At 40.0% G+C, this 27756-nt stretch overlaps 1 protein-coding gene across 7 annotated transcripts in view; it reads right to left on the reverse strand.

The window, feature by feature from the left end:
* EFCAB11 (EF-hand calcium binding domain 11) overlaps nucleotides 1-27756 on the reverse strand; it is a 165720-nt gene that overhangs the window by 122206 nt on the left and 15758 nt on the right. For 4 of the 7 annotated variants that reach the window (XM_059914814.1, XM_059914815.1, XM_059914812.1 and 1 more), the window contains exons 4-5: nucleotides 26519-26620; nucleotides 25550-25640 (exon numbers count right to left, since the gene is read on the reverse strand). In XM_059914814.1, coding sequence (XP_059770797.1) covers nucleotides 25550-25640; nucleotides 26519-26620 — 193 coding nt within the window. Of the gene's footprint in view, nucleotides 1-6060; nucleotides 6890-21664; nucleotides 21713-23591; nucleotides 23960-25549; nucleotides 25641-26518; nucleotides 26621-27756 lie in introns of those variants that run through there. The other 3 variants (XM_059914809.1, XM_059914813.1, XM_059914811.1) reach the window with 3 other exon arrangements.

The raw sequence follows: 27756 nt of genomic DNA on the forward strand, positions 1-27756 counted from the left end.
AGAGAGGCAGGCTCGGTAGACAAACGCTGGAACCTTCCCACAGCAAGCCATGAACAGGCAGCTCACTCCCTCTCCATGCCCTCCCACGTACCCCACACACAGCCGGTTATGAGAAACAAGCCCATGGGCAGTGGCCTTCTCTTCTCCATTTGCAGATCAAAAGACCACTGTAAATGCCTCTAGGCTACCATTCTAGTATCCAAAGTGCTGAGATGGACCCAGTCCCCGAGGCCCAAGTCCAACGAAGCATTGGCAATTATCTGTGAACTTGGATGCTGGGGACAGAGCCCCGGGCTGGGTGTGGCATCCTCCCTGGAATAGCCCGAGTCCTACGAGCAGTACTGTAATCCTCGCAGGGATAACCACCACCACCACCACCAGAACAGCCCCCCCTGCCTGAGCATTTATCCCATGGCAGGCAACAGAACTAGGCCCTTGGCATGGATTATCCCTGTGAAGCCCCCAGTCAGCCCTGATTTTCTTAATTTTACAGCTGTTCACTCTACAGATAAGGAAACCAAGGCAAGTTAAGATATTGATACTTTTCAGAGGTCTCACAGCCAACAAGCAAGGGAGCAGGGATTTAGATCCACACAGAGTTATTCCCGGACAAGCTCTCTTAACCAATAAAAAATAAAACCCAATAAAAGAAGGTGGATAATCAACAAGCACTTATTAATGGTGGGCATGGTGTGTACTATGAACTCTGCTAGGTTAAACTGGGTAAAATGGTTTCTTTAAAAAAAAAAAAATGAGGACGACTAACTAGAATTCCCTTTACTTAAACTGTAAAAAAAATTCTTGAACTTTATTAGCCTTTAAAGAAAAAAGGGTCCCTACTCTAATATCTACCACACCTCTCCAATAAGTATGTAGGTTGCTCAAACCCCTACAGAAACTAACAAAACAAACCAAAAGGAGAGTTGATAACATCTAGCTCAGTGGCTTTTTTGGGGTTGGCATTACCCAAAATGCAGACTTAGCGCCAAACACTGGGAGACCTGCGAATCTGAAGTTCCTTAAGATTTCCTTAGCGTAGTAATGCTTTCTCCTCAAATTTCTGTATTGCTGTCTTTATTGAGATCTCTGTACATTAATACGTGCTTTTTAAAAAATATGACCTATTTTTCCAATGGGACTGAGGGGGAAAAATCACAAATGCATATTTAAACCCACAGAATATTTAAATTCTCCCAAATTTTATCATACATTTTTAGTACTTTCTATTTGAGATGAAAGACAAAAACGTGTGTGCATGATTAATTGTCATGATGAAAGAATACTGGGCAGTTGCTTAAGAAACGAGAACAACAAAGGAATAAACTACTGCAGGCATCACCAGGACTGGAATGACACTGCTCTGTGTACTCGATTTCCATGGCAACTAGCAATGGGAAGATGAATGCTTCATAGTCACTCCGCTCTGCGGTACACGTCTATAAATCAAACTTACATAAAGAGCACAAGATTTCTGCTGTGGGCTGTATGCAGAGCTGGTTTATTTTCCTGTTACTGTATAATTATGGAAAAGCAGCACAGAACAATGAGGTCATCTTGAGTGGGGAACAAACTCAGAAATTACTAATACACCTGAGGCATAGAATGCCATTTGTCTCGCAGGAAACCAGACGCAGGCAAGGCAGACGGCGAATGGAAACCCTGCCTGCCTCTGTCAGGTATGGTCCTGGCACTCATCTGCTCTGGCTGAGAACTGCATGTTGCGTACCTGGCGTGGGCTCCCTCCCGCTGCTCTGCTCTGAAACGTATGTAGGGGCACCTTAGTTAACTGCCTCCCGAATGAAAGTGCAAGGTTTCATTCTGATAAACTGGGCAGAAATGATACACCATGTTTCGTATGAAAGTTTACTGAGGCTGAACAAGCATACACTTGTTTTTATTCACACCCAAAATGGCTCATCTTGTAGAAGTCAGGATGGAAAATTAATGCTTTGGCATTGAATTGGGAGTCAGGAGGCCCAAGTCTTGACCCTGGTCTGTGCAACCTTGGGTAAGCCATGAAGTTCAGGTAGCTTCCATTTTCTTAGCTATGTTACGAGAGACGGTGTATGTGATTTTTAAAGTCTCTGCCGCCATCTGCTTCCATGATTCTGTATCTTGAAAACTCAAAGGTCTGAATCAATCAGATCTAACCAAAGATATTAGTTGTGCTATTCCTAAAAAAATACATATATATACCTTACACAGTTATACTTTTAAATTCTATACTGGCTAAAGGGCCTAAGTCATAGTGTTTTATGATTACTATTGCATTGAAGCTTTCTTCTGATTTGTTTCAATTTTTCAAACACAGCATATGCTCTGGAAAACTTAATGAAACCATCAGAGTTTTAAATGCCAAAAAAAAAAAATTGTTACAGATGATCCTAGAACTGATTTTTATGATAGAATATAAACAATATTTAAATTTAAATAATCTTCCTGCTACCTAGATAAGGGCTGCCTATCAATTCCTACCAAACGGGAAGTGTCCCGCTTCTTATAATTAATTTATTTTTTATTATTTATTTATTTATTTTAGGCTGTGTTGGGTCTTCGTTGCTGCACGTGTGCTTTCTCTAGTTGCGGCGAGCGGGGGCTACTCTTCGTTGTGGTCCGCGGGCTTCTCATTGCGGTGGCTTCTCTTGTTGCGGAGCACGGGCTCTAGGCACGCAGGCTTCAGCAGTTGTGGCATGCGGGCTCAGTAGTTGTGGTTCGCGGGCTCTAGAGCACAGGCTCAGTAGTTGTGGCGCACGGGCTTAGTTGCTCCACGGCATGTGGGATCTTCCCGGACCAGGGCTCGAACCCGTGTCTCCTGCATTGGCAGGCGGATTCTTAACTACCGGACCACCAGGGAAGTCCTGCGTCCTGCTCCTTGAAGTCTGCAGCTCTCAGAGACATGGTGAAGCTTTCCTGAACCTCATCTCTGGAAGAGTCATGCTCAGTAAATTTTGTGGAATAAATGGATGGATGAACAAACTCTTAGTAACACCTTTGCTACACCTTTCAGAAATCTTATATCCCCTTCCCCAATCTTACATGTTTAGGCAGATTCAGACCAACACATAAATATCCCAGGGACAGACAGGCAAATATCTGAAAACCAGGTATAACTAGATGAGTGTCTGTTTTGTGAGTCTGTGAGTCTACAAAACCCTTGTGAAACTTTACAAACTAGAAACAGCTCTTCACTAGTGGAGCACCAGGCGTCATCAGACACAGAGAGGACCTCCTGTGCTAAGGCCCTGGCTGAGTCCAGGATACCATGGGGGCTCGGAAGTAATGGAGGCACAGCCCCTGTCTCACGGGAGGGAGAACAACACCCAACAAGCACCCGGAACCTTGTCTAAAGCTTACACCACCTCTGGGGAAAAGACGTTATGATCCCCGCTTTACAAGGTGGGAAAACTGAGCTATAGAGAATTGATATAAGTGATAGTTATGAAAAATGTAGGGATATTCAAAACCTGCCTTCCTGAATTGATAGGCAGCCCTTATCTAGGTAACAGGAAGATTATTTAAATTTAAATATTCTTTATGATATAAAAATCAGTTCTAGGATTATTTGTTTAAAATGGGTTTTTTTGTTCATTTTGTTGGGTTTTTTGCTTTTTTTTTTTTTACTTTTTAAGATTGATAGTTTCATTAAGTTTTCCACAGCATATTCTATGTTTGGAAGATTGAAACAAATTAGAAGAAAGCTTCAGTGTGATGATAAAACCCTAAAACACTATTAATTAGGTGCTTTAGCCAGTACAGAATTTAAAAGTATAATTGTGTAAGGTATATATTTTTAAGAATAGCACAAGTAGGGGAAGTCCCTGGTGGTCCAGTGGTTAGGACTTGGTGCTTTCACCTCTGGAACCCGGGCTCAATCCCTGGTCGGGAATTAAGATCCCGCAAGCAAGAATAGCACAAGTAACAACTTTGGTTAGATGTGACTGATAGATTCAGACCTTTGAGCTCCTGACTCCAGGCCTCTGTGCTCTTCTGACTGCATCTCAGGACACATTCAAGCAACAGACTGTTGCTCTACTGGACTTCTTGGGCACTAAAAAACAAAGTTACACAAACACACCTAGCCCCTAAAAAGCCCATTAATAGTAAAAAAAAAAAAAAAAAAAAAGTAGTAATAATATAAAACAATATTTCTTAAATCTACCGTGTGAGCCCACGTTATGGCCCGCACTTCCACTCCCCAGTCAGCAGGTTAACGGCTATTTCCAGGATGGAGCCAAGCGTTATACAAACATGCAATTTCCGATATGTGAACCCTATGGGAGCCAATGACATCTTCACAGAAGTTTATTAGAAATGTATTCTGCCGTCCATCAGAGACACTTGGTTTGGTTCCTAAGCTTAGAAGATGCAGTAATTTGGGCACACATTTTTGGCACTGATTTTTCAAAAATGAATAAAGTAACATTTATTAAGAAAGCCTCCAGGTTAACCTCCTCGCCTTCCAATTAGTTTCTTATCAGAGTTTTTAGCACCACCAACTGGTTAAAGAGATCAACTACAAATCTGCTTGGCTCTCAATCTGCTTTGTTCATTAAAAGAGGATCATACATATATTTCACATTTAATTTATGTTAAAGTAATTTATTTCTGTCACTAAATAAAATTAGAAATGCCTTTGCTTGTTAGTCAAATAAAAAATAATCCACTTTAGCTTTTTCACTTAAGAAGAAGGTACATTTTGCTTACTAAGTCATTAAAGAAAACTAAATCTACCCACTAAAGCTAATCTGATTTATTCTACCGTAAACTCATACTCAAAAAGCAAAGACTAAGAACTACAATGAAAATTAGAAACTAAGAGAGAGATAGCAAACTAAATGGTATTGAATACTATGTGAGTCTACAGTGTCTATATAAGACATTAATTTAATTGGAAATAAAAACGACTGAGGAGGTAATTTCACATTTTTAAAAATTTGAGCTTTTTCTATCAAGATTCCTGACTTAGAGATGAATGCTGCCATGTGACACATGAATACTTACTGCCATTTATCTTTCCCTCCTGTTTAATTGAACCACATCTAGCAATGGATGGTATAGAGATAGCACAACCGAACACTTGGGGTTCAAATCTGATTTCTGTACAATCAATCAATTTGTGAAAATAAGTATTCCTGAAGAACTAAGTCCAATTTTTTTCCCCGAAACAACCAATTTGTGGATACAAGCTGTCTTTGAAAAGTACATCCAGCCACTTGTTGTCATGACACGTTTGTAACAGGCAGAATAAATGGCACCACACTATAACAAATTTGGTCACCAACAGAAACTTCTCTACTAGACAATGTACAAGAGGGAAAGAAAAAGAAGGTTCCATCCAATTTATTAAATTTGACTCTGATAGAGTTCTGTTGAAAGCTTTCTGCTAAGAGTTTAAAACTGCTGTAATAATTTCACGATGACAGCAGTTTAAATCTCTACACAAATGGGTAGTCAAGTTCATATTTTTTAAAGCCTCTGACTCTAAATCTGCAATTGAAAGTCCAGTAAAGAAGATAATTTGCAACAACCCAGATAAAATTAAGGACCAGCAGCTGCCCTACCCAATTTAACACACAATTTCAACATGTGAACTTTGATCTTCATTCTATTCCTTTGCTCATTTATTTACTCATTCATTCTTTCACTCATATATCCATTGAATATTCTCTCTCCAGCAAAGACAGTCAAATTTCTGCAAAAAGGGAAACAAGAATAAGCCTCTTCTACTGTCCCCTCCTCTCCTTGGATGAGAGCCTTGATATGCCATCTCCAAGGCAGAGAAGATTTCCATTTGAAATCATGAATGGATTACCAGGAACCTTAACAATAAGAAGACTTGGGTTAAGAAAAGCATTTTATAACTTTTATTGTTGTTTCTATCCATGTTCTTTAACATGACTCTTGAATGATACTTAAAGCTAAGTGTGTTTAGACATTTTAAGTGTAAATTTTGTCTACTCTACTATTATTAGACAGCAGTATTCTTAAATCAAGAAATACAATTTTGAGGTGTAACAAAAACATCTGTGCATTAACAAGTACCAGCAAAATGACTGCCATCAAATTTTAAAAAAAATGTTGATTACTTGTTAATTTCCTGCGACTTTTCTTCTTTAACCAAAAGATAAAATGATTGAGAAGTCTAAGTCCAGTTTGGCTTGAGGTTAGCAATAAAGGTGCTCAGCTTTACCTGTAGAATAGGTATGCCTAACAGCTGATGTGTAGATCACTGCATCAATTCAGCAAGGTAATACTAGCAGGTGTTTAATGAATGGGAACTGCCATCATTGGCACTGGGTTGGCACGGTGTCACAAAAGCTGGGGAGGAGCAAGCATCAAGGACAGGGTCCCAGGCAGAGTGCTGAGTGCCTTGAGTAGCTGGCAAGAATAAAAACTTAGAAAAAGGAGAGGGGGGCAGCCTAGAGGAACTTAGGTATGAGGAATAGCTTTCTAGGCTGCGGAGACTGAAGTATATCTGCAGGCAGGGATGTTAGTTATAAACAGGAGAGGGAGTGACTGATGGAGAAAGGTCTTAGAGGAAGGGAAGGGGATGAGACAAGAACAAAGGGGAGGAACTAGAAAAAAGAAAAAAAGAAAAAAACCAGAAACAGAATTGAAGGAAAACAGAACTCTGGAGGTGAAGAGGAAACCCAGGCAGAGGCCATGACCCTGTCCATGAAGCAGAAGGCAAGGTCACCTGCAATGCACAGCAGTAGGAAAGGTTTGGTATAAATATGACAGAGAGCAAGTCAATCCCATGGTGTGTGACATGCTAGTGAACTGGCTTGGGGTGTTATACCAAGAAGAATTCTGAGTCTCATCAGAAGAGTGTAGGCCACGGGTATACAGAGGTGATGGTGATAGCACACATGCCAACGATTTGCCATCCCTGAAAAAGGGAAATGAAAACAGATGAGCTAAATTCTCCTGGACGATTTCAGCACGAAAAGGAAAGCATTCTGGAATGACACAGGACCAGGGCTGGGGAACTGTGTACAGAAGATGGATGTGGGTGGTCTAAACACTTTGGTCAAGTAGGCACAGCAGCGTCTGCCTGACCTGAGAACTTGGTTCCATCCCGGGATAGGCAGCTGGGAGAATCAAGGCAGGCAGCTGGGATCAAAGCAAAAGGATCCAGGAAGGTGGACACAGAGCTCTGAGATCTCTCAGACATAACACTTGCTGGGAGACGGAGAGGGAGACTATTGAGTGTGGTGTGTTTGGAGGAGAAGGTAGATGCATCACAGAAAGAAGACAAAGGGAAAGCTCGCTCCAGGTCTCAGATTGGCGAGGAGCAGCTCCGAGGACTAGCTCACACTCAAGAGCCTGCAGTACAGGACCGCGGGCAGGTCAGAACCACGGCGGGGGCCCTGGATGGAGGCTCAGCCCAAGGCCTGGGTTAGAAGTGAAGGTAAGGAGGGGAAAGTGGTGTCAGCATCTTGGGGCTTAGTAGCAGCTGAAGAGAACAGAGGGGGGAGATGTGGGGGATACAGCAGGGAAGGAAGAAGAAAGGTGGGGTCACGTGAGGGTCCAGCAGCCATGTTTAGCCACTAGGAACCAGTCCTGAGATTGTACCATTCTTGGTCCTTTTGCGGGGAGGGAAGGGAAAGGTGAGCGACAGGCAGGAGGGAGGGGCGGGAAAGTTACGGTTAACAGTATTAGTGCCTGTACCGCCTCTCCTGGGGTCAGCTTAGGAACAGGGACAGGCAGGGTGAGGGAAAGCATAGGAAGAAAGAGATGCCACTCGAAGCCTGTAGTGCACTGAATTCCTACTTGGCCCTGATCTTCTCCAGCAGCAGGTTGCAACCAAGGAAGGAAGATGAGCAGACAATACTGACAAGCTGGAAATGGTAAAAGATGATGCTAAACTCACAACTGATCAAAAGGGTCTTACAAGTGAATCAAAGCATAATCCTGCCTTGTAAAGAAGACAATCATAAATTCAGCTTAGCACTCCCACCCCAGCTAAAGTGATGAAACCTCATTTGTCAATTTTAAACATTTTTTGCTTTTCCAGTTGATTTGGCAAAATCTTTCGCTATTGTGATATAATTCCAAAGGCAACACGCAAAACACAAGGGTTCCTATCAAAGCAATCTGTGATCTGGAATGCCTGCTACCGTTTCATGTAATAAAATGCTGCATCAGTTTCCTTTTGTACATTTTTGTAAATAGTTCCTTTCATTTATGTGCAGATAATCAAATGAAATCTCAAATGTAACAATCCAAACCAAACCAATTCATATGAACAGGGAAAAGCTATATAATTGTGCAACTGGTTTACCAAGAACACTTCCAGGCAGAGCGAACATGCCTTAGTCAGGTTTATGGCAGGCATTGTGGGGATGCAAAAGCATGCCTGGTTCCTACTCTCAGGACATCCATGCTGTTAGAAGAAGTGAGAAGGGAATATTACAGTGATCAAGAGCACAAGCAAATCTTCATTCCGTTACTCAGCAGGCGGCAGCATCAAGCAAGTCCTTTGACCTCTCCAAGCTTTGTCCTCATCTGTAAAATGGGGACAGACAGAGCCTAACCCAGGAGGTTCCTAAGAAGACTCCTTCAGACCAGGGTCCGGTACACAGTAAATACTCAGCAAATGTCAGTTGCCAGTGTTACTGTGGTTACTATTATTAGATGCAGTACTCTCGCAAGCGCTACAGAAGTTCTAAGGAAGAAAAAGGAAAGTTTGTGAGCTGGAGTGATCAGGGGAGGCTCCCTAGAAGAGAGGCTTCAGCTAGGTTCAAAGGAACGGATACCAGTAGACGTGCGGCTGGGGAAGTCAGGAGAGGAGGAGAGAGGGCAGTGGAAGAGAAATGAGATAGGATCAGAACACAGCAAGTAAATCAGAACAGTGGATTACAATCTCTGATCTGGGCACGCCAGGTCTGTGTGTGGAGGGGCCTTGTATGTCAGGCTAAGGAGTCTGGGCGTTATCTGGCAGGGGATGAAAAGTTACTGAAGTCAAGAGGTAACATTAAAAAGTAATGCTGGGGCTTCCCTGGTGGCGCAGTGGTTGAGAGTCTGCCTGCCAATGCAGGGGACACGGGTTCGAGCCCTGGTCTGGGAAGATCCCACATGCCTCGGAGCAGCTGGGCCCGTGAGCCACAATTACTGAGCCTGCGCGTCTGGAGCCTGTGCTCCGCAACGGGAGAGGCCGCGATAGTGAGAGGCTCGCGCACCGCGATGAAGAATGGCCCCCGCTTGCCGTAACTGGAGAAAGCCCTCGCACAGAAACGACGACCCAACACAGCCATAAGTAAATAAATAAATAAAATTAAAGGGAAAAAAAAAAGGCCTTCTAATTGTTTAAAAAAAAAAAAAAAGTAATGCTAATTTACTCTCATTATCCAAAATTGAACGAGGAGGGTGGACCAGTGATTTTCAAACTTTAATAAGTGCATATGGATCACCCAGGGATCACATTGAACACATTTGACTCGGTACGTTTGGAGTGAGGCCTGAGATTAGGCATTGCTCATCACTGCTAACAAGTTCCCTAATGCTGATGCTGCTGGTCTCTGGAGCTTTGAATGACAAGGATGTATCTCTTCAAGGTAGCCTGATGGAAGAGAATGCACGGGTAGGAGGACGGTAGACAAGATGGCTAGACGTGAGGTCGCAAACTCATAGGTCGGTATGCCATAGATAAAAACATAGCATTAGAAGCCCTTGGACTTGATTTTTTAAGCTATATCTAAGGGGGACAACTGAAACTTTGTAGTGAAACTCTTAATGCTGAGCCTATTTTTTTTTTGGTGACATCTTAAAACAATGTTGATTTAATTATCTCCTATAAAATAAAAATTTCTTTTATTAAATACAAGTTTTTCTTATTTTATAAATACAACACACAGTATTATCAAAATTTCCACCCAGAAGTTAGCTATCGACTACAAAAGAAAAATGTAAGAGACACATTCCTCCTTCTACAAAGGCAAATGGCATGAATACATGCATGATGTGCGCCTATCGCTAACGTCAAGGATGACTGAAAGGGTTAGCAACATTTGGCCACAAGAAAGAAACCATGGCAGCAGTTTCTTATGTGACAGCTGGATTAAAAGAAAAATAGTCCTCATGCTATTACAGCGAGAACAGTGTATTCTACCATATATGTAGATGAGGAATTGGAAACGTTGACCATAACACTTGTTATAGTGACATCTCAAAAACTAAACCCAGGGTTGGAGAGCTGTCAGCCCAGTAATTTTCTCTTGAGAGCAGTCTCTGTCACACTGACAGATCACATCTGTATTCACATGGTGGTGGATTCTGAATATTATCTGGGAGACGCAGAGAAAATCAAGGAGACTGCCATGCCACCTTCCATGATAGATAACCCCACCAGTCGGTTCTGGAACAAGAAGAAGCACAACCCCCTCATGTCTGAGATGAGGAGAGTGCAGGCCTGAGAGGTTTTGGTGAAAGCCTGTTCGCTACATAAGCCATTCATTTATATAAAATTCAGTCACTTACTTGACACGTACAAAACTGTGCTACGGGAGTTCTGTACTCCCATAAATATCCCACTTGTGCCTGTTTATATTAAGCTCACGTTCTAAAACTAGAAATAATTGATGTATGCAAATACCTATGTATAAGCATAAAGAAGAAAGATATTTATGACAGATTAGGAGTTTCAAGCAGAAGGAGGAGACAAGTTCCTTTCGGGGGTAGAGAGGGGTTGGGTAGGAAGTAGGGTAGGGCCAGCTTTCAAGATAAGAAATATTTTTTTAAAAGCTGGGCCTTGAAGGAGGAATAGAATTTGCATCTGGATGGGTTTAACCTAAGAAAAGACTACAGAATCTGGACATCTGGAATGTGAAAGAGATTAAATATTTCTTCCAATCAAATAATACATCCTTGTTAACAGGAACTAATTAGCTTAACTGAAGAAACCAAAATAACACATTCTGTTTGAAAATCTATGTAATGAAGTCATTATTCTTCTCTACTTGTTTTCTGGTCCAGTTTCTGAGCTTCAATTCCTGCAACACCAATTCTAAAATTTATACCAGTAAAAAAAGACCATCCTCAAATGCAAGGATATACTTTTGTTCATGGAGCAAAATCAGTCAAGAACCCTCTGAAAAACTGACATTTTCTTAAAATGATTAGCATATAATTATTTCTATAGCTGGATTTTTAAAGTACAGCTGTATTTAACATATTACATGTGAAAGTCCCCAGAGAGGAGAAATTCTGAGGTCAGTTTGAAAAGCTTACACATATTCATATTCCCCATTCAGTGATCACATGCAAGAAAATAAACAGAAATGGAAATCTCTGACAATAAAATTTTGAAACATAAACATTGAAATAAAAACCAAGGCATTATCATTGCAGGGAAGATACAAAAATTCACGAAATAAAAATTGGAAACTCAAAAAGTCTACTTATTTGGTCACTACACTCACACACTAGGTACAGCTGGTAACAGCTATCTACCTATAGTCACAAAGAATCAGATATAATTTCTAGTCTCTTTTATACTTTTCTATACACAGAAGCATGTAGATACTTACAGATCAACAATCATATTCCCCAAAGTAGGTACTCACTATAATAACTGCGATCTTAGTGAGGTCACCTGACTACATTTATAAGATGATCATTCTGAAGCACAGAATAATGACTGGGAAACTTTCTCCAGTTAGAGACTGTCCAAGACAATGATATGCAACAGGTTGGCTGCCAGCCGAAAGGAATTATAAGAAGCTAAAGAGGGCTTCCCTGGTGGCGCAGGGGTTGAGAATCTGCCTGCCAATGCAGGGGACACGGGTTCGAGCCCTGGTCTGGGAAGACCCCACATGCCGCGGAGCAACTGGGCCCGTGAGCCACAATTACTGAGCCTGCACGTCTGGAGCCTGTGCTCCACAACAAGAGAGGCCGCAATAGTGAGAGGCCCATGCACCGCGATGAAGAGTGGCCCCCGCTTGCCGCAACTAGAGAAAGCCCTCGTACAGAAACGAAGACCCAACACAGCCATAAAGTAATTAATTAATTAATTAAAAAAAAAAAAAGAAGCTAAAGAGCACAGTGAAGAATAACACTTCAAAAGAGATGCAAATGATCTGAAAAAATACATTCTATCTTATATCACTTTCCTCTGGGCTCCTTGGTTCTAAAAGACTCTTCCATTAACATGTTACTTCACGTTACCCAAGCTCATGAGGCCCCTTTCCCCCACAATAGCTGTAATAAAAGGCATATGTGATCTTTCTATCAAGAGGGTACCCATAACTCCCTTTTAAAATTGCATTCTTAAGCCCCTACACCACTGACACTCTGGCAATGAAAATATACTATCCAACAAGTCATGATGCTCTTATTCTCAACCAATTTTTAATAATCCCAAAAGGAGAGTTAGATATTCTATGTTTTTTGACCATCCCCATGTAATACGAAGAATGAGATTCTTAGACCAAAAATATCAGATATCACTTTAAATGTCTCCAGTTCTGACTGGAGAGCATTTTGGTATGTCAGTATTTCCGCATTACATTACTATCTGGCAATCCACCTGCACTCAGAGTCTTGGACACTGGTGGGCCTTCTGCACACCCATGTTTCATTTCATATGGCTGGAAAGCAGAAGCAGCTACCCAGAGCTTTTTGCCAATTGACAGGCAGTAAGAAAGTGCAAATCTCAGCGCTTACAATGAGGTGGAGAAAGCTCCTAGGCATGGAGACGCAAACATACCCACACAGAGAAAAACACCAGCCAGAAATACCACAGGGTGCTGATGGTGGGCGAGGTCAAGAGAGCACATTAAGCCAGCTCCCTGACAATAGCTGGGGTTAAATCATGAACTGAAAATGTCTCTAAAAGAAAAAAACAAAGAGAGGCCATCAGAGATTAATTCATAAAAATCACATGTAGAATGAGAAAAATAGAAGGCAAAGCCACATGTGGTTAGAAAGCTCTCGATTGCATTTTAAAGGATTCTTGCCTAGATTATAAGAAATTAAAACCATAAGAAAATTATAAGTGAGGATTTTACTGTTACTGGATATTTGGAGTAAGTGACAATGGACCAACAATTATTAAGTAACTAGAATGCATGAGGCAACATGCTGAGAACGGTGAAAGTTACAGATAAATTTGTAACCTCAAAGAGCTTGTAGTATTTTATGGAGATAATCGTAAACACTGTATTTTTGTTTATTGAGTAGATGATTGAAAAAATTACACAACCATAGTACTATTAAATTTCAGAGAAAGGAGAAAAGGCTGTTCAATGTAAAGAAAAAAAGACTTTTTTGTGTGTGTTTATTGAGCAGGACCTTGAAAGATAGGTCTAATTTGGACAGGTAAGAAGTAGAGAAAAGCATTGCTGGCAAGAGCAACAGAATGCAGTATAAATACACATCACATATTCAAAGGAACAAGCATTATGCAAAGGGAAATACAGGAATTTGGGACGATGAATGAAAGATGAGTTTGGGAAGCGGACCAGATGTTGGAGAGACAGGTTAAACAGTTTTAACTACTTTTTAGATTCACTAAAGATTTTTGAATGTTTAAGAAAATAAAAAAGTACTACAAGGTTTTTATTATGTTCTATTAGTATTAAAGAAGAAAAGATGTTTTTTGTTTTAAACTTGCAGTGCTAGAAACAGCCTGTTAGCTCAGATTCATTCCACTGGACAAACAGCGCTACTCAGTTCTCCTACCTCTTAAACTTCTGCCATTTGTAGTGGGTAGGACAAAAAAAGAGAAAGTTCTTCAAGAATAGAATTTCCTGAGAATTTCTTAATAATAATGAAACGTCATCCATGATATTTATTAGCTTCAGTTATTTTAGTGCACAGGTACACAAGTCATGATTATCAGCTCTAAGTGGAAAGCAACGTTGTAAGTTTTAAACACTGAAAGGAATCTCAAAATTTAAAAACAGTAAGCCTTTTTAAAAATATCTTTAGAGGTAATATAAAGTAGTACCAATTTTTGTTTTTTACATAAGATATCACCTCTTGGTTTAAGAAAGAAACATTCCTCAAAACCCATCCCTCGGTAGAAAACTTGCTTTCTTAATTTACATGAAAAAAGCTATAATTAGCAGCCCCCAAGCAATCAACCATTAAAAATAAAACCTCAAAAACTACTTCCCCCAATAAAGCAAACACCTCCATAAAATTAGAGATGAAAGTAGATACAGAAAGGCTTTGGGGAGATACTATAAAATAACAAGATACAGCAAAATAACAAAATGAAATGAAACATCAGTAGATATAGCTCAAGAAAGAAACGTAAGGAGAAAATAAAACCATAACAGAGGGAGTGCTTCAAGATGGCGGAGGAGTAAGACAGGGAGATCACCTTCCTCCCCACAAATACATCAAAAATACATCTACATGTGGAACAACTCCTACAGAACACCTATTGAACGCTAGCAGAAGACCTCAGACTTCCAAAAAAGGTCTTGGTGCTCCTGCCTGGTGTCAGGCCTGAGCCTGTGAGGTGGGAGAGCTGAGTTCAGGACACTGGACCACCAGAGACCTCCAGGCCCCACATAATATCAATCGGCAAGAGCTCTCCCAGAGATCTCCGTCTCAACGCTAAGACCCAGCTCCACTCAACGGCCAGCAAGCTCCAGTGCTGGACACCCCATGCCAAACAACTAGCAAGACAGGAACACAACCCCACCCATTAGCAGAGAGGCTGCCTAAAACCATACTAACTTCACAGACACCCCAAAACACACCACCGGATGCAGCCATGCCCACCAGAAAGACGAGATCCAGCCCCACCCACCAGAACACAGGCACCGGTCCCCTCTACCAGGAAGCCTACACAAGCCCCTGAACCAACCTTACCCACTGGGGGCAGACACCAAAAACAATGGGAACTACGAACCTGTAGCCTGCAAAAAGGAGATCCCCAAACACAGTAAGTTAAGCAAAATGAGAACACAGAGAAACACACAGCAGATGAAGGAGCAAGGCAAAAACCCACCAGACCAGACAAATGAAGAGGAAATAGGCAGCCAGCTGAAAAATAATTCAGAGTAATGATAGTAAAGATGATCCAAAATCTTGCAAACAGAATGGAGAAACTACAAGAAACATTTAACAAGGACCCAGAAGGAACTAAAGAGCAAACAAACAATGATGAACAACACAATAAATGAAAATAAAATTCTCTAGAAGGAATCAATAGCAGAATAAATGAGGCAAAAGAACGGATAAGTGACCTGGAAGATAAAATATTGGAAATAACTACCGCAAAGCAGAATAAAGAAAAAAGAATGAAAACAATTGAGGACAGTCTCAGAGATCTCTGGGACAACATTAAACATACCAACATTTGAATTATAGGAGTCCCAGAAGAAGAAGAGATAAAGAAAGGGTCTGAGAAAATATTTGAAGAGATTATAGTTGAAAACTTCCCTAACATGGGAAAGGAAATAGTCAATCAACTCCAGGAAGCACAGAGAGTCCCATACAGAATAAATCCAAGGAGAAACATGCCAAGACACGTATTAATCAAACTATCAAAAATTAAATACAAAGAAAAAATATTAAAAGTAGCAAGGGAAAAGCAACAAATAACATACAAGGGAATTGCATAAGGTTAACAGCTGATCTTTCAGCAGAAACTACAAGCCAGAAGGGAGTGGCAAGACATATTTAAAGTGATAAAAGGGAAAAACCTAAAACCAAGATAACTCTACTCAGCAAGGATCTCACTGAGATTCAACAGAGAAATTAAAACCTTTACAGACAAGCAAAAGCTAAGAGAATTCAGCACCACCAAACCAGCTTTACAACAAATGCTAAAGGAACTTCTCTAGGCAGGAAACACAAGAGAAGGAAAAGACCTACAATAACAAACCCAAAACAATTAAGAAAATGGTCATAGGAACATGTATATTGATAATTACCTTAAATGTAAATGGATTAAATGCTCCAACCAAAGGACATAGCCTGGCTGAATGGATACAAAAACAAGACCCGTATATATGCTGTCTACAAGAGACCCACTTCAGACCTAGGGACATATACAGACTGAAGGTGAGGGGATGGAAAAAGATATTCCATGCAAATGGAAATCAAAAGAAAGCTGGAGTAGCAATTCTCATATCAGACAAAACAGACTTTAAAATAAAGACTATTACAAGAGACAAAGAAGGACACTACATAATGATCAAGGGATCAAATCAAGAAGATATAACAATTGGAAATATTTACACACCCAACGTAGGAGCATTTGCCTCAAACCTTAAGGCAAATGCTAACAGCCATAAAAGGGGAAATCGACAGTAACACAATAATTCTTGAAGACTTTAACACCCCACTTTCACCAATGGACAGATCATCCAAAATGAAAATAAATAAGGAAACACAAGCTTTAAATGGCACATTAAACAAGATGGACTTAATTGATATTTATAGGACATTCCATCCAAAAACAACAGAATACACTTTCTTCTCAAGTGCTCATGGAACATTCTCCAGGATAGATCATATCTTGGGACACAAATCAAGCCTTGGTAAATTTAAGAAAATTGAAATCGTATCAAGCATCTTTTCCAACCACAGCGCTATGAGACTAGATATCAATTACAGGAAAATATGTGTAAAAACTACAAAGACATGGAGGCTAAACAATACACTACTAAATAACCAAGAGATCACTGAAGAAATCAAAGAGGAAATCAAAAAATACCTAGAAACAAATGACAGTGAAAACATGATGACCCAAAACCTATGGAATGCAGCAAAAGCAGTTCTAAGAGGGAAGTTTATAGCAATACAATCCTACTTCAAGAAACAAGAAACATCTCAAATAAACAACCTAACCTTACACCTAAAGCAATTAGAGAAAGAAGAACAAAAAACCCCCAAAGTTAGCAGACGGAAAGAAATCATAAAGATCAGATCAGAAATAAATGAAAGAGAAATGAAACGATAGCAAAGATCAATAAAACTAAAAGCTGGTTCTTTGACAAGATAAACAAAATTGATAAACCATTAGCCGGACTCATCAAGAAAAAAAGGGAGAAGACTCAAATCAACAGAATTAGAAATGAAAAAGGAGAAGTAACAACTGACACTGCAGAAATACAAAGGATCATGAGAGATTACTACAAGCAACCACATGCCAATAAAGTGGACAACCTGGAAGAAGTGGACAAATTCTTAGAAAAGCACAACCTTCCAAGACTGAACCAGGAAGAAATAAAAATATAAACAGATCAATCACAAGCACTGAAATTGAAATTGTGATTCAAAATCTTCCAACAAACAAAAGCCCAGGACCAGATGGCCTCACAGGCTAATTCTATCAAACATTTAGAGAAGAGCTAACACCTATTCTTCTCAACCTCTTCCAAAAGATAGCAGAGGGAGGAACACTCCCAAACTCATTCTATGAGGCCACCATTACCCTGATACCAAAACCAGACAAAGATGTCACAAAAAACGAAAACTACAGGCCAGTATCACTGATGAACATAGATGCAAAAATCCTCAACAAAATACTAGCAAACAGAATCCAACAGCACATTAAAAGGATCATACACCATGATCAAGTGGGGTTTATGCAAGGAATGCAAGGATTCTTCAATATACGCAAATCAATCAATGTGATACACCATATTAACAAATTGAAGGATAAAAACCATATGATCATCTCAATAGATGCAGAAAAAGCTTTCAACAAAATTCAACACTGATTTATGATAAAAACGCTCTAGAAAGTAGGCCTAGAGAGAACTTACCTCAACATAATAAAGGCCATATTTGACAAACCCACAGCCAACATCATTCTCAGTGGTGAAAAACTGAAACCATTTCCACTAAGATCAGGAACAAGACAAGGTTGCCCACTCTCACCACTGTTACTCAACATAGTTTTGGAAGTTTTAGCCACAGCAATCAGAGAAGAAAAAGAAATAAAAGGAGTCCAAATCGGAAAAGAAGAAGTAAGCTGTAGATGACATGATACTATACAGAGAATCCTAAAGATGCTACCAGAAAACTACTAGAGCTAATCAATGAATTTGGTAAAGTAGCAGGATACAAAATTAATGCACAGAAATGTCTTGCATTCCTATACACTAATGATGAAAAATCTGAAAGAGAAATTAAGGAAACACTCCCATTTACCATTGCAACAAAAAGAATAAAATACCTAAGAATAAACCTACCTAAGGAGACAAAAGACCTGTATGCAGAAAACTATAAGACACTGATGAAAGAAATTAAAGATGATACCAACAGATGGAGAGAGATACCATGTTCTTGGATTGGGAGAATCAACATTGTGAAAATGACTATACTACCCAAAGCAATCTACAGATTCAATGCAATCCCTACCAGACTACCAATGGCATTTTTCACAGAACTAGAACAAAAAATTTCACAATTTGTATGGAAACACAAAAGACCCCGAATAGCCAAAGCAATCTTGAGAAAGAAAAACAGAGCTGGAGGAATCAGGCTCCCAGACTTCAGACTATACTACAAAGTTACAGTAATCAAGACAATATGGTACTGGCACAAAAACAGAAATACAGATCAATGGAACAGGATAGAAAGCCCAGAGATAAACCCACGCACCTATGGTAACCTTATCTTTGATAAAGGAGGCAAAAATATACAATGGAGAAAAGACAGCCTCTTCAATAAGTGGTGCTGAGAAAACTGGACAGCTACATGTAAAAGAATGATATTAGAACACTTCCTAATACCATACACAAAAATAAGCTCAAAATGCATTAAAGACCTAAATATAAGACCAGACACAATAAAACTCTCAGAGGAAAACATAGGAAGAACACTCTTAGACATGAATCACAGCAAGATCCTTTTTGACCCACCTCCTAGAGAAATGGAAATAAAAACACAAATAAACAAATGGGACATAATGAAACTTAAAAGCGTTTGCACAGCAAAGGAAACCATAAACAAGACCAAAAGACAACTCTCAGAATGGGAGAAAATATTTGGAAATGAAGCAACTGACAAAGGATTAATCTCCAAAATTTACAACCAGCTCGTGCAGCTCAATATCAAAAAAAACAAACAACCTAATCCAACAATGGGCAGAAGACCTAAAGACGTTTCTCCAAAGAAGATATACAGATTGCCAACAAACACATGAAAGGATGCTCAACATCACTAATCATTAGAGACATGAAAATCAAAACTACAATGAGGTATCACCTCACACCAGTCAGAATGGCCATCATCAAAAAATCACAAACAATAAATGTGGGAGACCGTGTGGAGAAAAGGGAACCCTCTTGCACTGTTGGTGGGAATGTAAATTGATACAGCCACTATGGAGAACAGTATGGAGGTTCCTTAAAAAACTAAAAATAGAACTACCGTATGACCCAGCAATCCCACTACTGGGCATATACCCTGAGAAAACCATAATTCAAAAAGAGACATGTACCACAATGTTCACTGTAGCACTATTTACAATAGTCAGGACACAGAAGCAACCTAAGTGTCCATCGACAGATGAATGGATAAAGAAGATGTGGCACATATATACAATGGAATATTACTCAGCCATAAAAAGAAACAAAACTGAGTTATTTGTAGTGAGGTGGATGGACCTAGAGTCTGTCATACAGAGTGAAGTAAGTCAGAAAGAGAAAAACAAATATCGTATGCAAACACATATATATGGAATCTAAAAAAAAAAAATGGTTCTGATGAACATAGGGGCAGGACAGGAATAAAGATGCAGACGTAGAGAATGGATTGAGGACACAGGGAGGGGGAAGGGTAAGCTGGGATGAAGTGAGAGAGTAGCATGGACATATATACACTACCTAATGTAAAATAGATAGCTAGTGGGAAGCAGCCGCATAGCACAGGGAGATCAGCTCGGTGCTTTGTGACCACCTAGAGGGGTGGGATATGGAGGGTGGGAGGGAGATGCAAGAGGGAGGGGATATGGGAATACATGTATATGTATAGCTGATTCACTTTGTTATACAGCAGAAACTAACACAACATTGTAAAGCAATTATACTCCAATGAAGATATTTTTTAAAAAACCCATAACAACAACAACAAAAAAGCCACATTGGACACAGCACAAAGGAGAACAGACACTGCTGAAATTATACTGAGAAACACGGTGAACAATTTGAGCAAAACAAATAGAAATTAAACAATTTAAAAGGACTTCCAACAAAAGCACAATCAGCATTTTCAAAGAAAAAGAATGTGATTCAAAGATGTTAATGTTTGGACTTCCCTGGTGGCACAGTGGTTGAGAATCCTACTGCCAATGCGGGGGACACAGCTTCGAGCCCTGGTCTGGGAAGATCCCACAGGCCGCGGAGCAACTAAGCCCACGAGCCACAACTACTGAGCCCACACGCCACAAATAAAAAATAATTTATTTTTGGCTACGTTGGGTCTTCATTGCTGCGCACGGGCTTTCTCTAGTTTCGGTGAGCGGTGGCTACTCTTTGCTGTGGTGTGCGGGCTTTTCCTTGCAGTGGCTTCGCTTGTTGCGGAGCAAGGCCTCTAGGCACTCAGGCTTCAGCAGTTGTGGCTCGTGGGCTTAGTTTCTTTGCAGCATGTAGGATCTTCCCAGACCAGGGCTCGAACCCGTGTCCCCTCCATTGGCAGGTGGATTCCTAACCACTGTGTCACCAGGGAAGCCCCTAAATTAATTAATTTTTTAAAATGTTAATGTTCAATCTATTATATGTTTTTATTCAAGGACAATGGCTCAGATAAACATTGTTGAACACGGAAGACACCAGGGAATATAGTTCTTATGATCCCTACCTAGAGGATAGACTTCAGCTTAGCAGAAACTATAGCACAAAGCCTAGAGGTGAGCTTTGAATCCATTTAACTACAGAACTAAGATTTTTTAAAAAAGGATATGATAGCAGAACAGTTTATGAATATTACAAATACTGACAATATACATATTTTTTAAAAACCACGTTGCTTTTATTCATGAAAAAATCGCTAAAAGTAAACACCACCAGAGTAGTTAGGCAACAATTCACAAACTTTATAAACATATCTCATTTACTTCTTGTAAAGCCCTCAGATTTAATGAATGATACTCCAGTGTTTCCATCAAGTTACAAGATGAAATGATTCTTTGATGCCTTATGCCTCAAGTCTGTCTTTCTGGGAGGTTTGTTTTGGGTGTTTAGCTGGTTTTATTGTTGTGGTTGGTTGGTTTGTCTTATAAAATGAAGGTGTGATACGAGCAAGTATCACAAGCCTTCTGAAAGAGGCTACTCTTGGTCTTAGAAGTTTCTTTGGGAAGAATCTGGCAATCTAAGAATTGAAGATTGTGAAAACTTCTTTCATCATTCAAACCACAGCTGACTCTGGTCTTATTGGAAGTCCCCCTCCCTGGCTGCCTTTTTATAGTGGTCTTCATATATCAGCTTTCTTCTGAGTAACTGCGAACCTGGGAACGAACTCCATTCACACTGGTCAATTAAGTCAAAGCTATTCAAGCGTCTCACACAGTGTCTAACCTTAGAAACATTATGTAATTTGCATCATCACTAACAGCCCCAGCAGCTGCTCTTCTTTTCCTTATTCTTTCTTTTTTTTTTTTTTGGCCACGCCGCACAGCATGCAGGATCTTAGTTCCCCGACCAGGGATCGAACCCGTGCCCCCTGCAGTGGAAGCGCAGAGTCTTAACCACTGGACCGCCAGGGAAATCCTTCTTTTCCTTATTCTTGAAAATTATTTGTACCACTGAAACAGAGACATGTGGAAGTTAGACATCTCTGTTTCTCTGGCCAACTTCAATTTACACTCGGAGGAAATATTTTTCTCTCTTTTGGTGTCACAACTTCATTCAATTCTTATCATGCATCATTTATTCTGGTTTAGGGATTGTGGTGCTATAAATAATAATACAAATGAGACTTTAAGCAGGGCATGTTCAGTTAGCTAAAATGCCTTGTTTGGCTGTTTACTGTAGTAGTCTCTAAACTGTTTTGATCACAATCCTGGGAAGTACAAGATTTGTGGGCATATGAATATATTTATGTATAGATTATACGGACATGTGCCACAATATTAATATGTTATGTTCATTATAAAATATAATACAGAAATTTCTAAGGAATTAAAGGTAAAAATATTTTATTCATCAAATGACTTTTTGCCATCACTAGAAATTATTAATAACATCTAACAAGAACAGTGTGATTTCACGTACTTTATCAGTTCTGAACATCTCGGTTGAATCCTTTGTGATTGAGCAATTTCAATTTCAGTTTGTTTTACTATTTGGTCTTAATGGCTGTCAGAGATACCTCACAAAGGTATGTAGATCTAAATGGGAAAAGGGCATCATGACACCGAATCCTTGTTTTTAATTCCATCCTCTGATAACGAAAAAGCTTAAGGGGTTTTTTTTTAAAAATTATTTTGTTGGTATTGTTAATTGAAATTCAGCTAATAAATATCCATCTCTCCTGATACCAATTAGTTGCTCTTGAAAACTTATCAAAGCTATTGAATTTGTATACTTTCAAAAATTGTGCTCTCAAACCACTGAAACTTTTTTTTTTTTTGAATTTTTAAATTTATTTTTGACTGTGTTGGGTCTTCGTTTCTGTGCAAGGGCTTTCTCCAGTTGCGGTGAGCGGGGGCCACTCTTCATCGCAGTGCGCGGGCCTCTCACTGTTGCAGCCTCTCCCATTGCAGAGCACAGGCTCCAGACGCGCAGGCTCAGTAGTTGTGGCTCACGGGCCTAGCCGCTCCACGGCATGTGGGATCTTCCCGGAATGGGGCACGAACCCGTGTCCCGTGCATTGGCTGGCGGACTCCCAACCACTGCGCCACCAGGGAAGCCCCTTGAATTTTTAAAAATGTTTTATACATATACTACACAGTTAGGCTTACCCATAACCTTTTTTTTTTTTTTTTTTTAATTCCCAACCTGAAATAGTCTGGGAATTGCTTGTTTCTTTTTTTTTTTTTTAACATCTTTATTGGAGTATAATTGCTTTACAATGGTGTGTTAGTTTCTGCTTTATAACAAAGTGAGTCAGTTATACATATACATATGTTCCCATATCTCTTCCCTCTTGCGTCTCCCACCCTCCCTATCCCACCCTCCCTATCCCACCCCTCTAGGTGGTCACAGAGCACCGAGCTGATCTCCCTGTGCTATGCGGCTGCTTCCCACTAGCTATCTATTTTACGTTTGGTAGTGTATATATGTCCATGCCACTCTCTCACTTTGTCACAGCTTACCCTTCCCCCTCCCCATATTCTCAAGTCCATTCTCTAGTAGGTCTGTGTCTTTATTCCCGTCTTGCCCCTAGGGTCTTCATGACCATTTTCTTTTTTTTTTTTCTTAAACCACTGAACTTTTCTCACCAGATTAGAACATTCCATTTTTAACTTATTAAACATGCAGGTATGAAGGTTTCAATAGGTGTACACATTTTTTAAAACAGAATCACATTTCCAAATATCTATTTTCAAAAATGCTCTCCCAATAATGTAGGTTTCTTTTGAGAAGCAGTTACTTTTCCACTCACTGTTAAAAGACTGCTTCTACCTTGAACGGCTATATTTAAGTGGATTTTTCAAAATTACACATGTGGTACAAGGGGGCATCTCCTGAAACCACTTAACACAAAAAGGTCAGCAAATTTGGACACTTGTCCTTTTTTTTTTTTTTTTTAAATGTATTTAATTTATTTATTTTTGGCTGCATTAGGTCTTCATTGCTGTGCACGGGCTTTCTCTAGTTGCGGTCAGTGGGGGCTACTCTTCGTTGCGGTGCACGGGCTTCTCATTGCGGTGGCTTCTCCTGTTGTGGAGCACGGGCTCTAAGCACGCCGGCTTCAGTAGTTGTGGTGCACAGGCTCAGTAGCTGTGGCTCGTGGGCTCTAGAGCACAGGCTCAGTAGTTGCGGCGCACGGGCTTAGTTGCTCCGCGGCATGTGGGATCTTCCCAGACCAGGGCTCGAATCCGTGTCCCCTGCATTGGCAGGCGGATTCTTAACCACTGTGCCACCAGGGAAGACCGACACGTGTCTTTTTGTAAAAGTAAAATGAAGTAATTCTTTTTGTGAAAAACCACCACCATGTGGTAGAAATACATTGACTTCCATTACTCTTCTCATCACAAAGTGTACACAAGGATGCTACTATATTTTAAAGGTCTTGATGTTCTGGGATCACCTAAGTAATAACTGTCCTCGGGCACTTTGTCTGCGCCTGGCTTGAACTCCTTCACTCTTCAATAGCTTGCTCAATAATCTGCTTGCAAATGATGCAGCAAAAGAATTTCATATATGTCACTGTTAACGACAGTGAGTGCAGATCCTTATTTCAAATAACCTGCTTGATAACTTCTACTGAGCAGGGCTGGCTTCCGGTCAGATTTCATGAAATTACTTTTATCCACATGGGAACACCTGCCAGATGTCCCCCAATATCTGTTCTCTCCTTCTTCCCCAGTATCAGAAACTCCATTTGAGTGCACATGACTGCCCAAAGCAGGGACTACATTTTCCAGACCCACCTCCCCCTTGTAGCTATTCGTGGCCTTGGAACGAAGCTTTGGTCACTGGGATGTAGGAAGAAATAATGGATAGCCTTAAAAGGAGGGGTATATCTTCTGCTCCCTTTCGGCCTACCTAGCTGGAATTCAGGTGTGATGGCTGAAACCTTGGGAGCCATCTTGAAGCAAGAGGGAGAAGCCAGATGCTGAGGCAGCCAAACAACAAGAGGGGAGGAATCTGGGTCCTTCACAACTGTGTTGCCATCAAATCAGCCCTGGACTCTCCTGTGTTTATTGCTCTCTTTTTTGAGCTTTGTTGTTTTGGGTTTTCTGGCTCTTACTGCTGTACGAAACCCTAATTAACACACCTGGTAACAGGGTTGATGAGGAACTCATGTTAGCTGTCAGAGAAGAGGCAACTCTGCAATTTTCTCTGCAAGCATGTGCTTACACTATTCTTACTATTTTCAATCTGCAGTTTCCTAATGGAAACTGCTTTTAAGCCACTTGCCCATTTTGTCAGAAATAGTTTATAAAGACAACATAATATAATCTTTAAATCTACTTTATCAGGTGTGTGTGAACTGCAACATGGGTCTATAACTTTGAAAACAAACGAAGGAGGGGCCAGCACTGATCAACCCAACTCTACTCTCCAGACAACTCAAGGACCATTTGTAACCCATGTCTGATGAAATACAGACCATGGGAGAACACCAGCATCCATGTTAAATATTAATAAAGCTTCGGGGGGTTTTTTGGTCAATACATAAATATACAAAGAAGTTCTACTTTCTTTCTGCTCCTCTCCACCCCTACTAACAAATGATTTTTCCACCTTCCTAGTATGCAAGCACTCCACCCACTTTAGAGCCCACTGTCAAGGTGTGGATGGACGAATAGCTAACTATAAAATTCTCTCCTGGATCATGACAATATGCTGTGAGATGAAAATGTTCACTAGTGAAAAATAAGCATAAATGAGTGTTCTCCATAAAACTGAAAACTTGTAAAAGCAAATGGTAAATCAAGGGGTGGGTATACATAAAGATTTTGGCACCTTACCTGAATACCTCGAGAATAATCCTTTCCGATAACTTGGGAGCCACCTGCTTAAATGCTTTTTTGAAATCTTCCAGAGTTAAATATCCACGATCTATTTGAAAGCAGAATACATAACATTCATACACTTCTATCAGCCCCATGAACTGCTATTTCAGCCATAACATATGAGTGAGACTTTAATCTATTACTAGGAGAAAAGCAGTAATTTATAATTGATTTTACATATAAGGTAATCTGAGATTGTCTCATTGGAAGAATTTGAGAATCTAGTAATACTCTCCCTCAGTACAGTCCCAGATGCTCATGAAGGTCTCTTCCAGCCCCATCATTTGCTGATTCTCTGAGTCCCAGGGAAAGGACTAAGGGACAGACACTGCAACAATGGCATTAGGCTTCAAGTCTCTGTGAATTGCCAAAATAATTCATTCTTCAAAATTCACATTTTTTTTCTTGCTTGGTATTAGAACTATATTATTATTTAGAGGAAAACCATTACAGAAACCAAAATACTGAACCTGGACTCCACAAGTCTTTCAACCCTGTGTTCTGTGGGGAGGGGGTCTGAAGCTACTCTTCTGGGCCACCCCAGCGTGGGAAAACAATTCCTCCAATTATGTGTGGGTCAAAGGAGGAGTCGGAAAAAAAGGACTCATGGTCTCCCAAACTTCCATAAGTAGCTCTTCAGCTATATCCCCGCATGGCCAGCCCTTCTGTTGTCCCCATTACATTGCAGGCAAATCATAAGTATTGTACAATTATATAACTGTAGATATTATTTCACCCATCGTAAATGTCAAGAATTTAAGATTGTGATGGAGAAAAAAAAATGTACACCAACATCTAAGATAATAGCTAATGAATACAGTAAAATAACCTTCCAAGTATATTATTTTAGTTACTGAGTATATGTTCCCATTCACAGTTCCTTGATAGCCATTTTTTATATCAAAACACTTTAAAGATACTTACAGTGCCTGTCAAAAGCTGTGAAGATGTGTCTTATTTCATTCCGATATAGTTGAGCTTCCTTCTTTTTCCTTACAATGTCTAAAAACTCCTTAAGTAATATCCCTAAAAGTTGGAAAAAACCAATTTACTGTCTTTCTCTTTAAGAAGGAAACAAAACATAAATGGAAAGTGATACTACCACAAACAAATGTTATCTTAATTTTGGTGAGTAGTATTTATTCATAAAGATCTCTCAAGTTGAAAAGACATTTTCTTAAAAGCTAAGTAGACTCCACATTAGCAATCGACGGCAGAAAGGGTAGACACTTTCGGAGCTCACTGAGCTCTTCCCGGGGATAAAAGATGATGACCTCGAAAAAGTATGACACTCTTCCCTCTGACAGATCTAACAGACAGGCCCGAAACTACTTATAAAATAAGGTCTCATAATTTTCTTTCCTTATGCGTCTTTGATCCCTTTTTTCCTAGCCAGATGTCATTACGACAGGTTTTTTTCCAGCTGGGAGATCAGGGCGAAGAAGTAGTTTCTCAAAAGTCAATACCAATTGCATATCACAGATAAAAGTGGAGAGAACATTCCATAAACAATAGCGTTGGCACTGTCCCCAGCCTTAGGTACGCCCCATGACTGTTCTGCAGCCTCAGGCTCTGCTTCCTGTGATTCTCATAATAAAAGAGCCCAGCGTGATCATATGAGATTGGATACTGTGCTTACAATGTCTATTAAAATGAATTCTAATGTGATCTTTGTAGTAGGTTTAAAGAGTGCAGCCAAGAATTTAAACATTCTAGTGAACTGAGCCCTAAATATATAAAAAGAGCAGTTCGTTTTTATGTCAGGATTTCCATTTAAAAATGTATCACTGTTTTAAAAATAGCCCCAAATCACACAATAACCACGTGTTAATTTTTAAGAACTTGCACCCTTTCCAAAAGGCAATATTTTGGTGAGGTATACTGAACTATACACGTTTCCCGAAACAGTTCCGATGGTTTTTTAAAAAGTAGAAAATAGTTTTCTTAATTTTCCACATTTTTCTTATTTGTCGTTAAAGATTTAGAAATTTAAAAAGTCCATCTATCTTTATGTGTTTAAACGATTCCCTTACAACTCTTTAGGACCCACTGGGTGCCAGGCACTGCATTAAGCTCTGGGAATAGAGGGGAATAGAGGGGAAAAGAGAACACACACGATTCCAGTGCCAAGGGAGCCACTGGTCTAGTGACGGAGACGGTGA

This window comes from Balaenoptera ricei, chromosome 2, assembly GCF_028023285.1.
Source record: "Balaenoptera ricei isolate mBalRic1 chromosome 2, mBalRic1.hap2, whole genome shotgun sequence".
Lineage (NCBI taxonomy): Eukaryota > Metazoa > Chordata > Mammalia > Artiodactyla > Balaenopteridae > Balaenoptera > Balaenoptera ricei.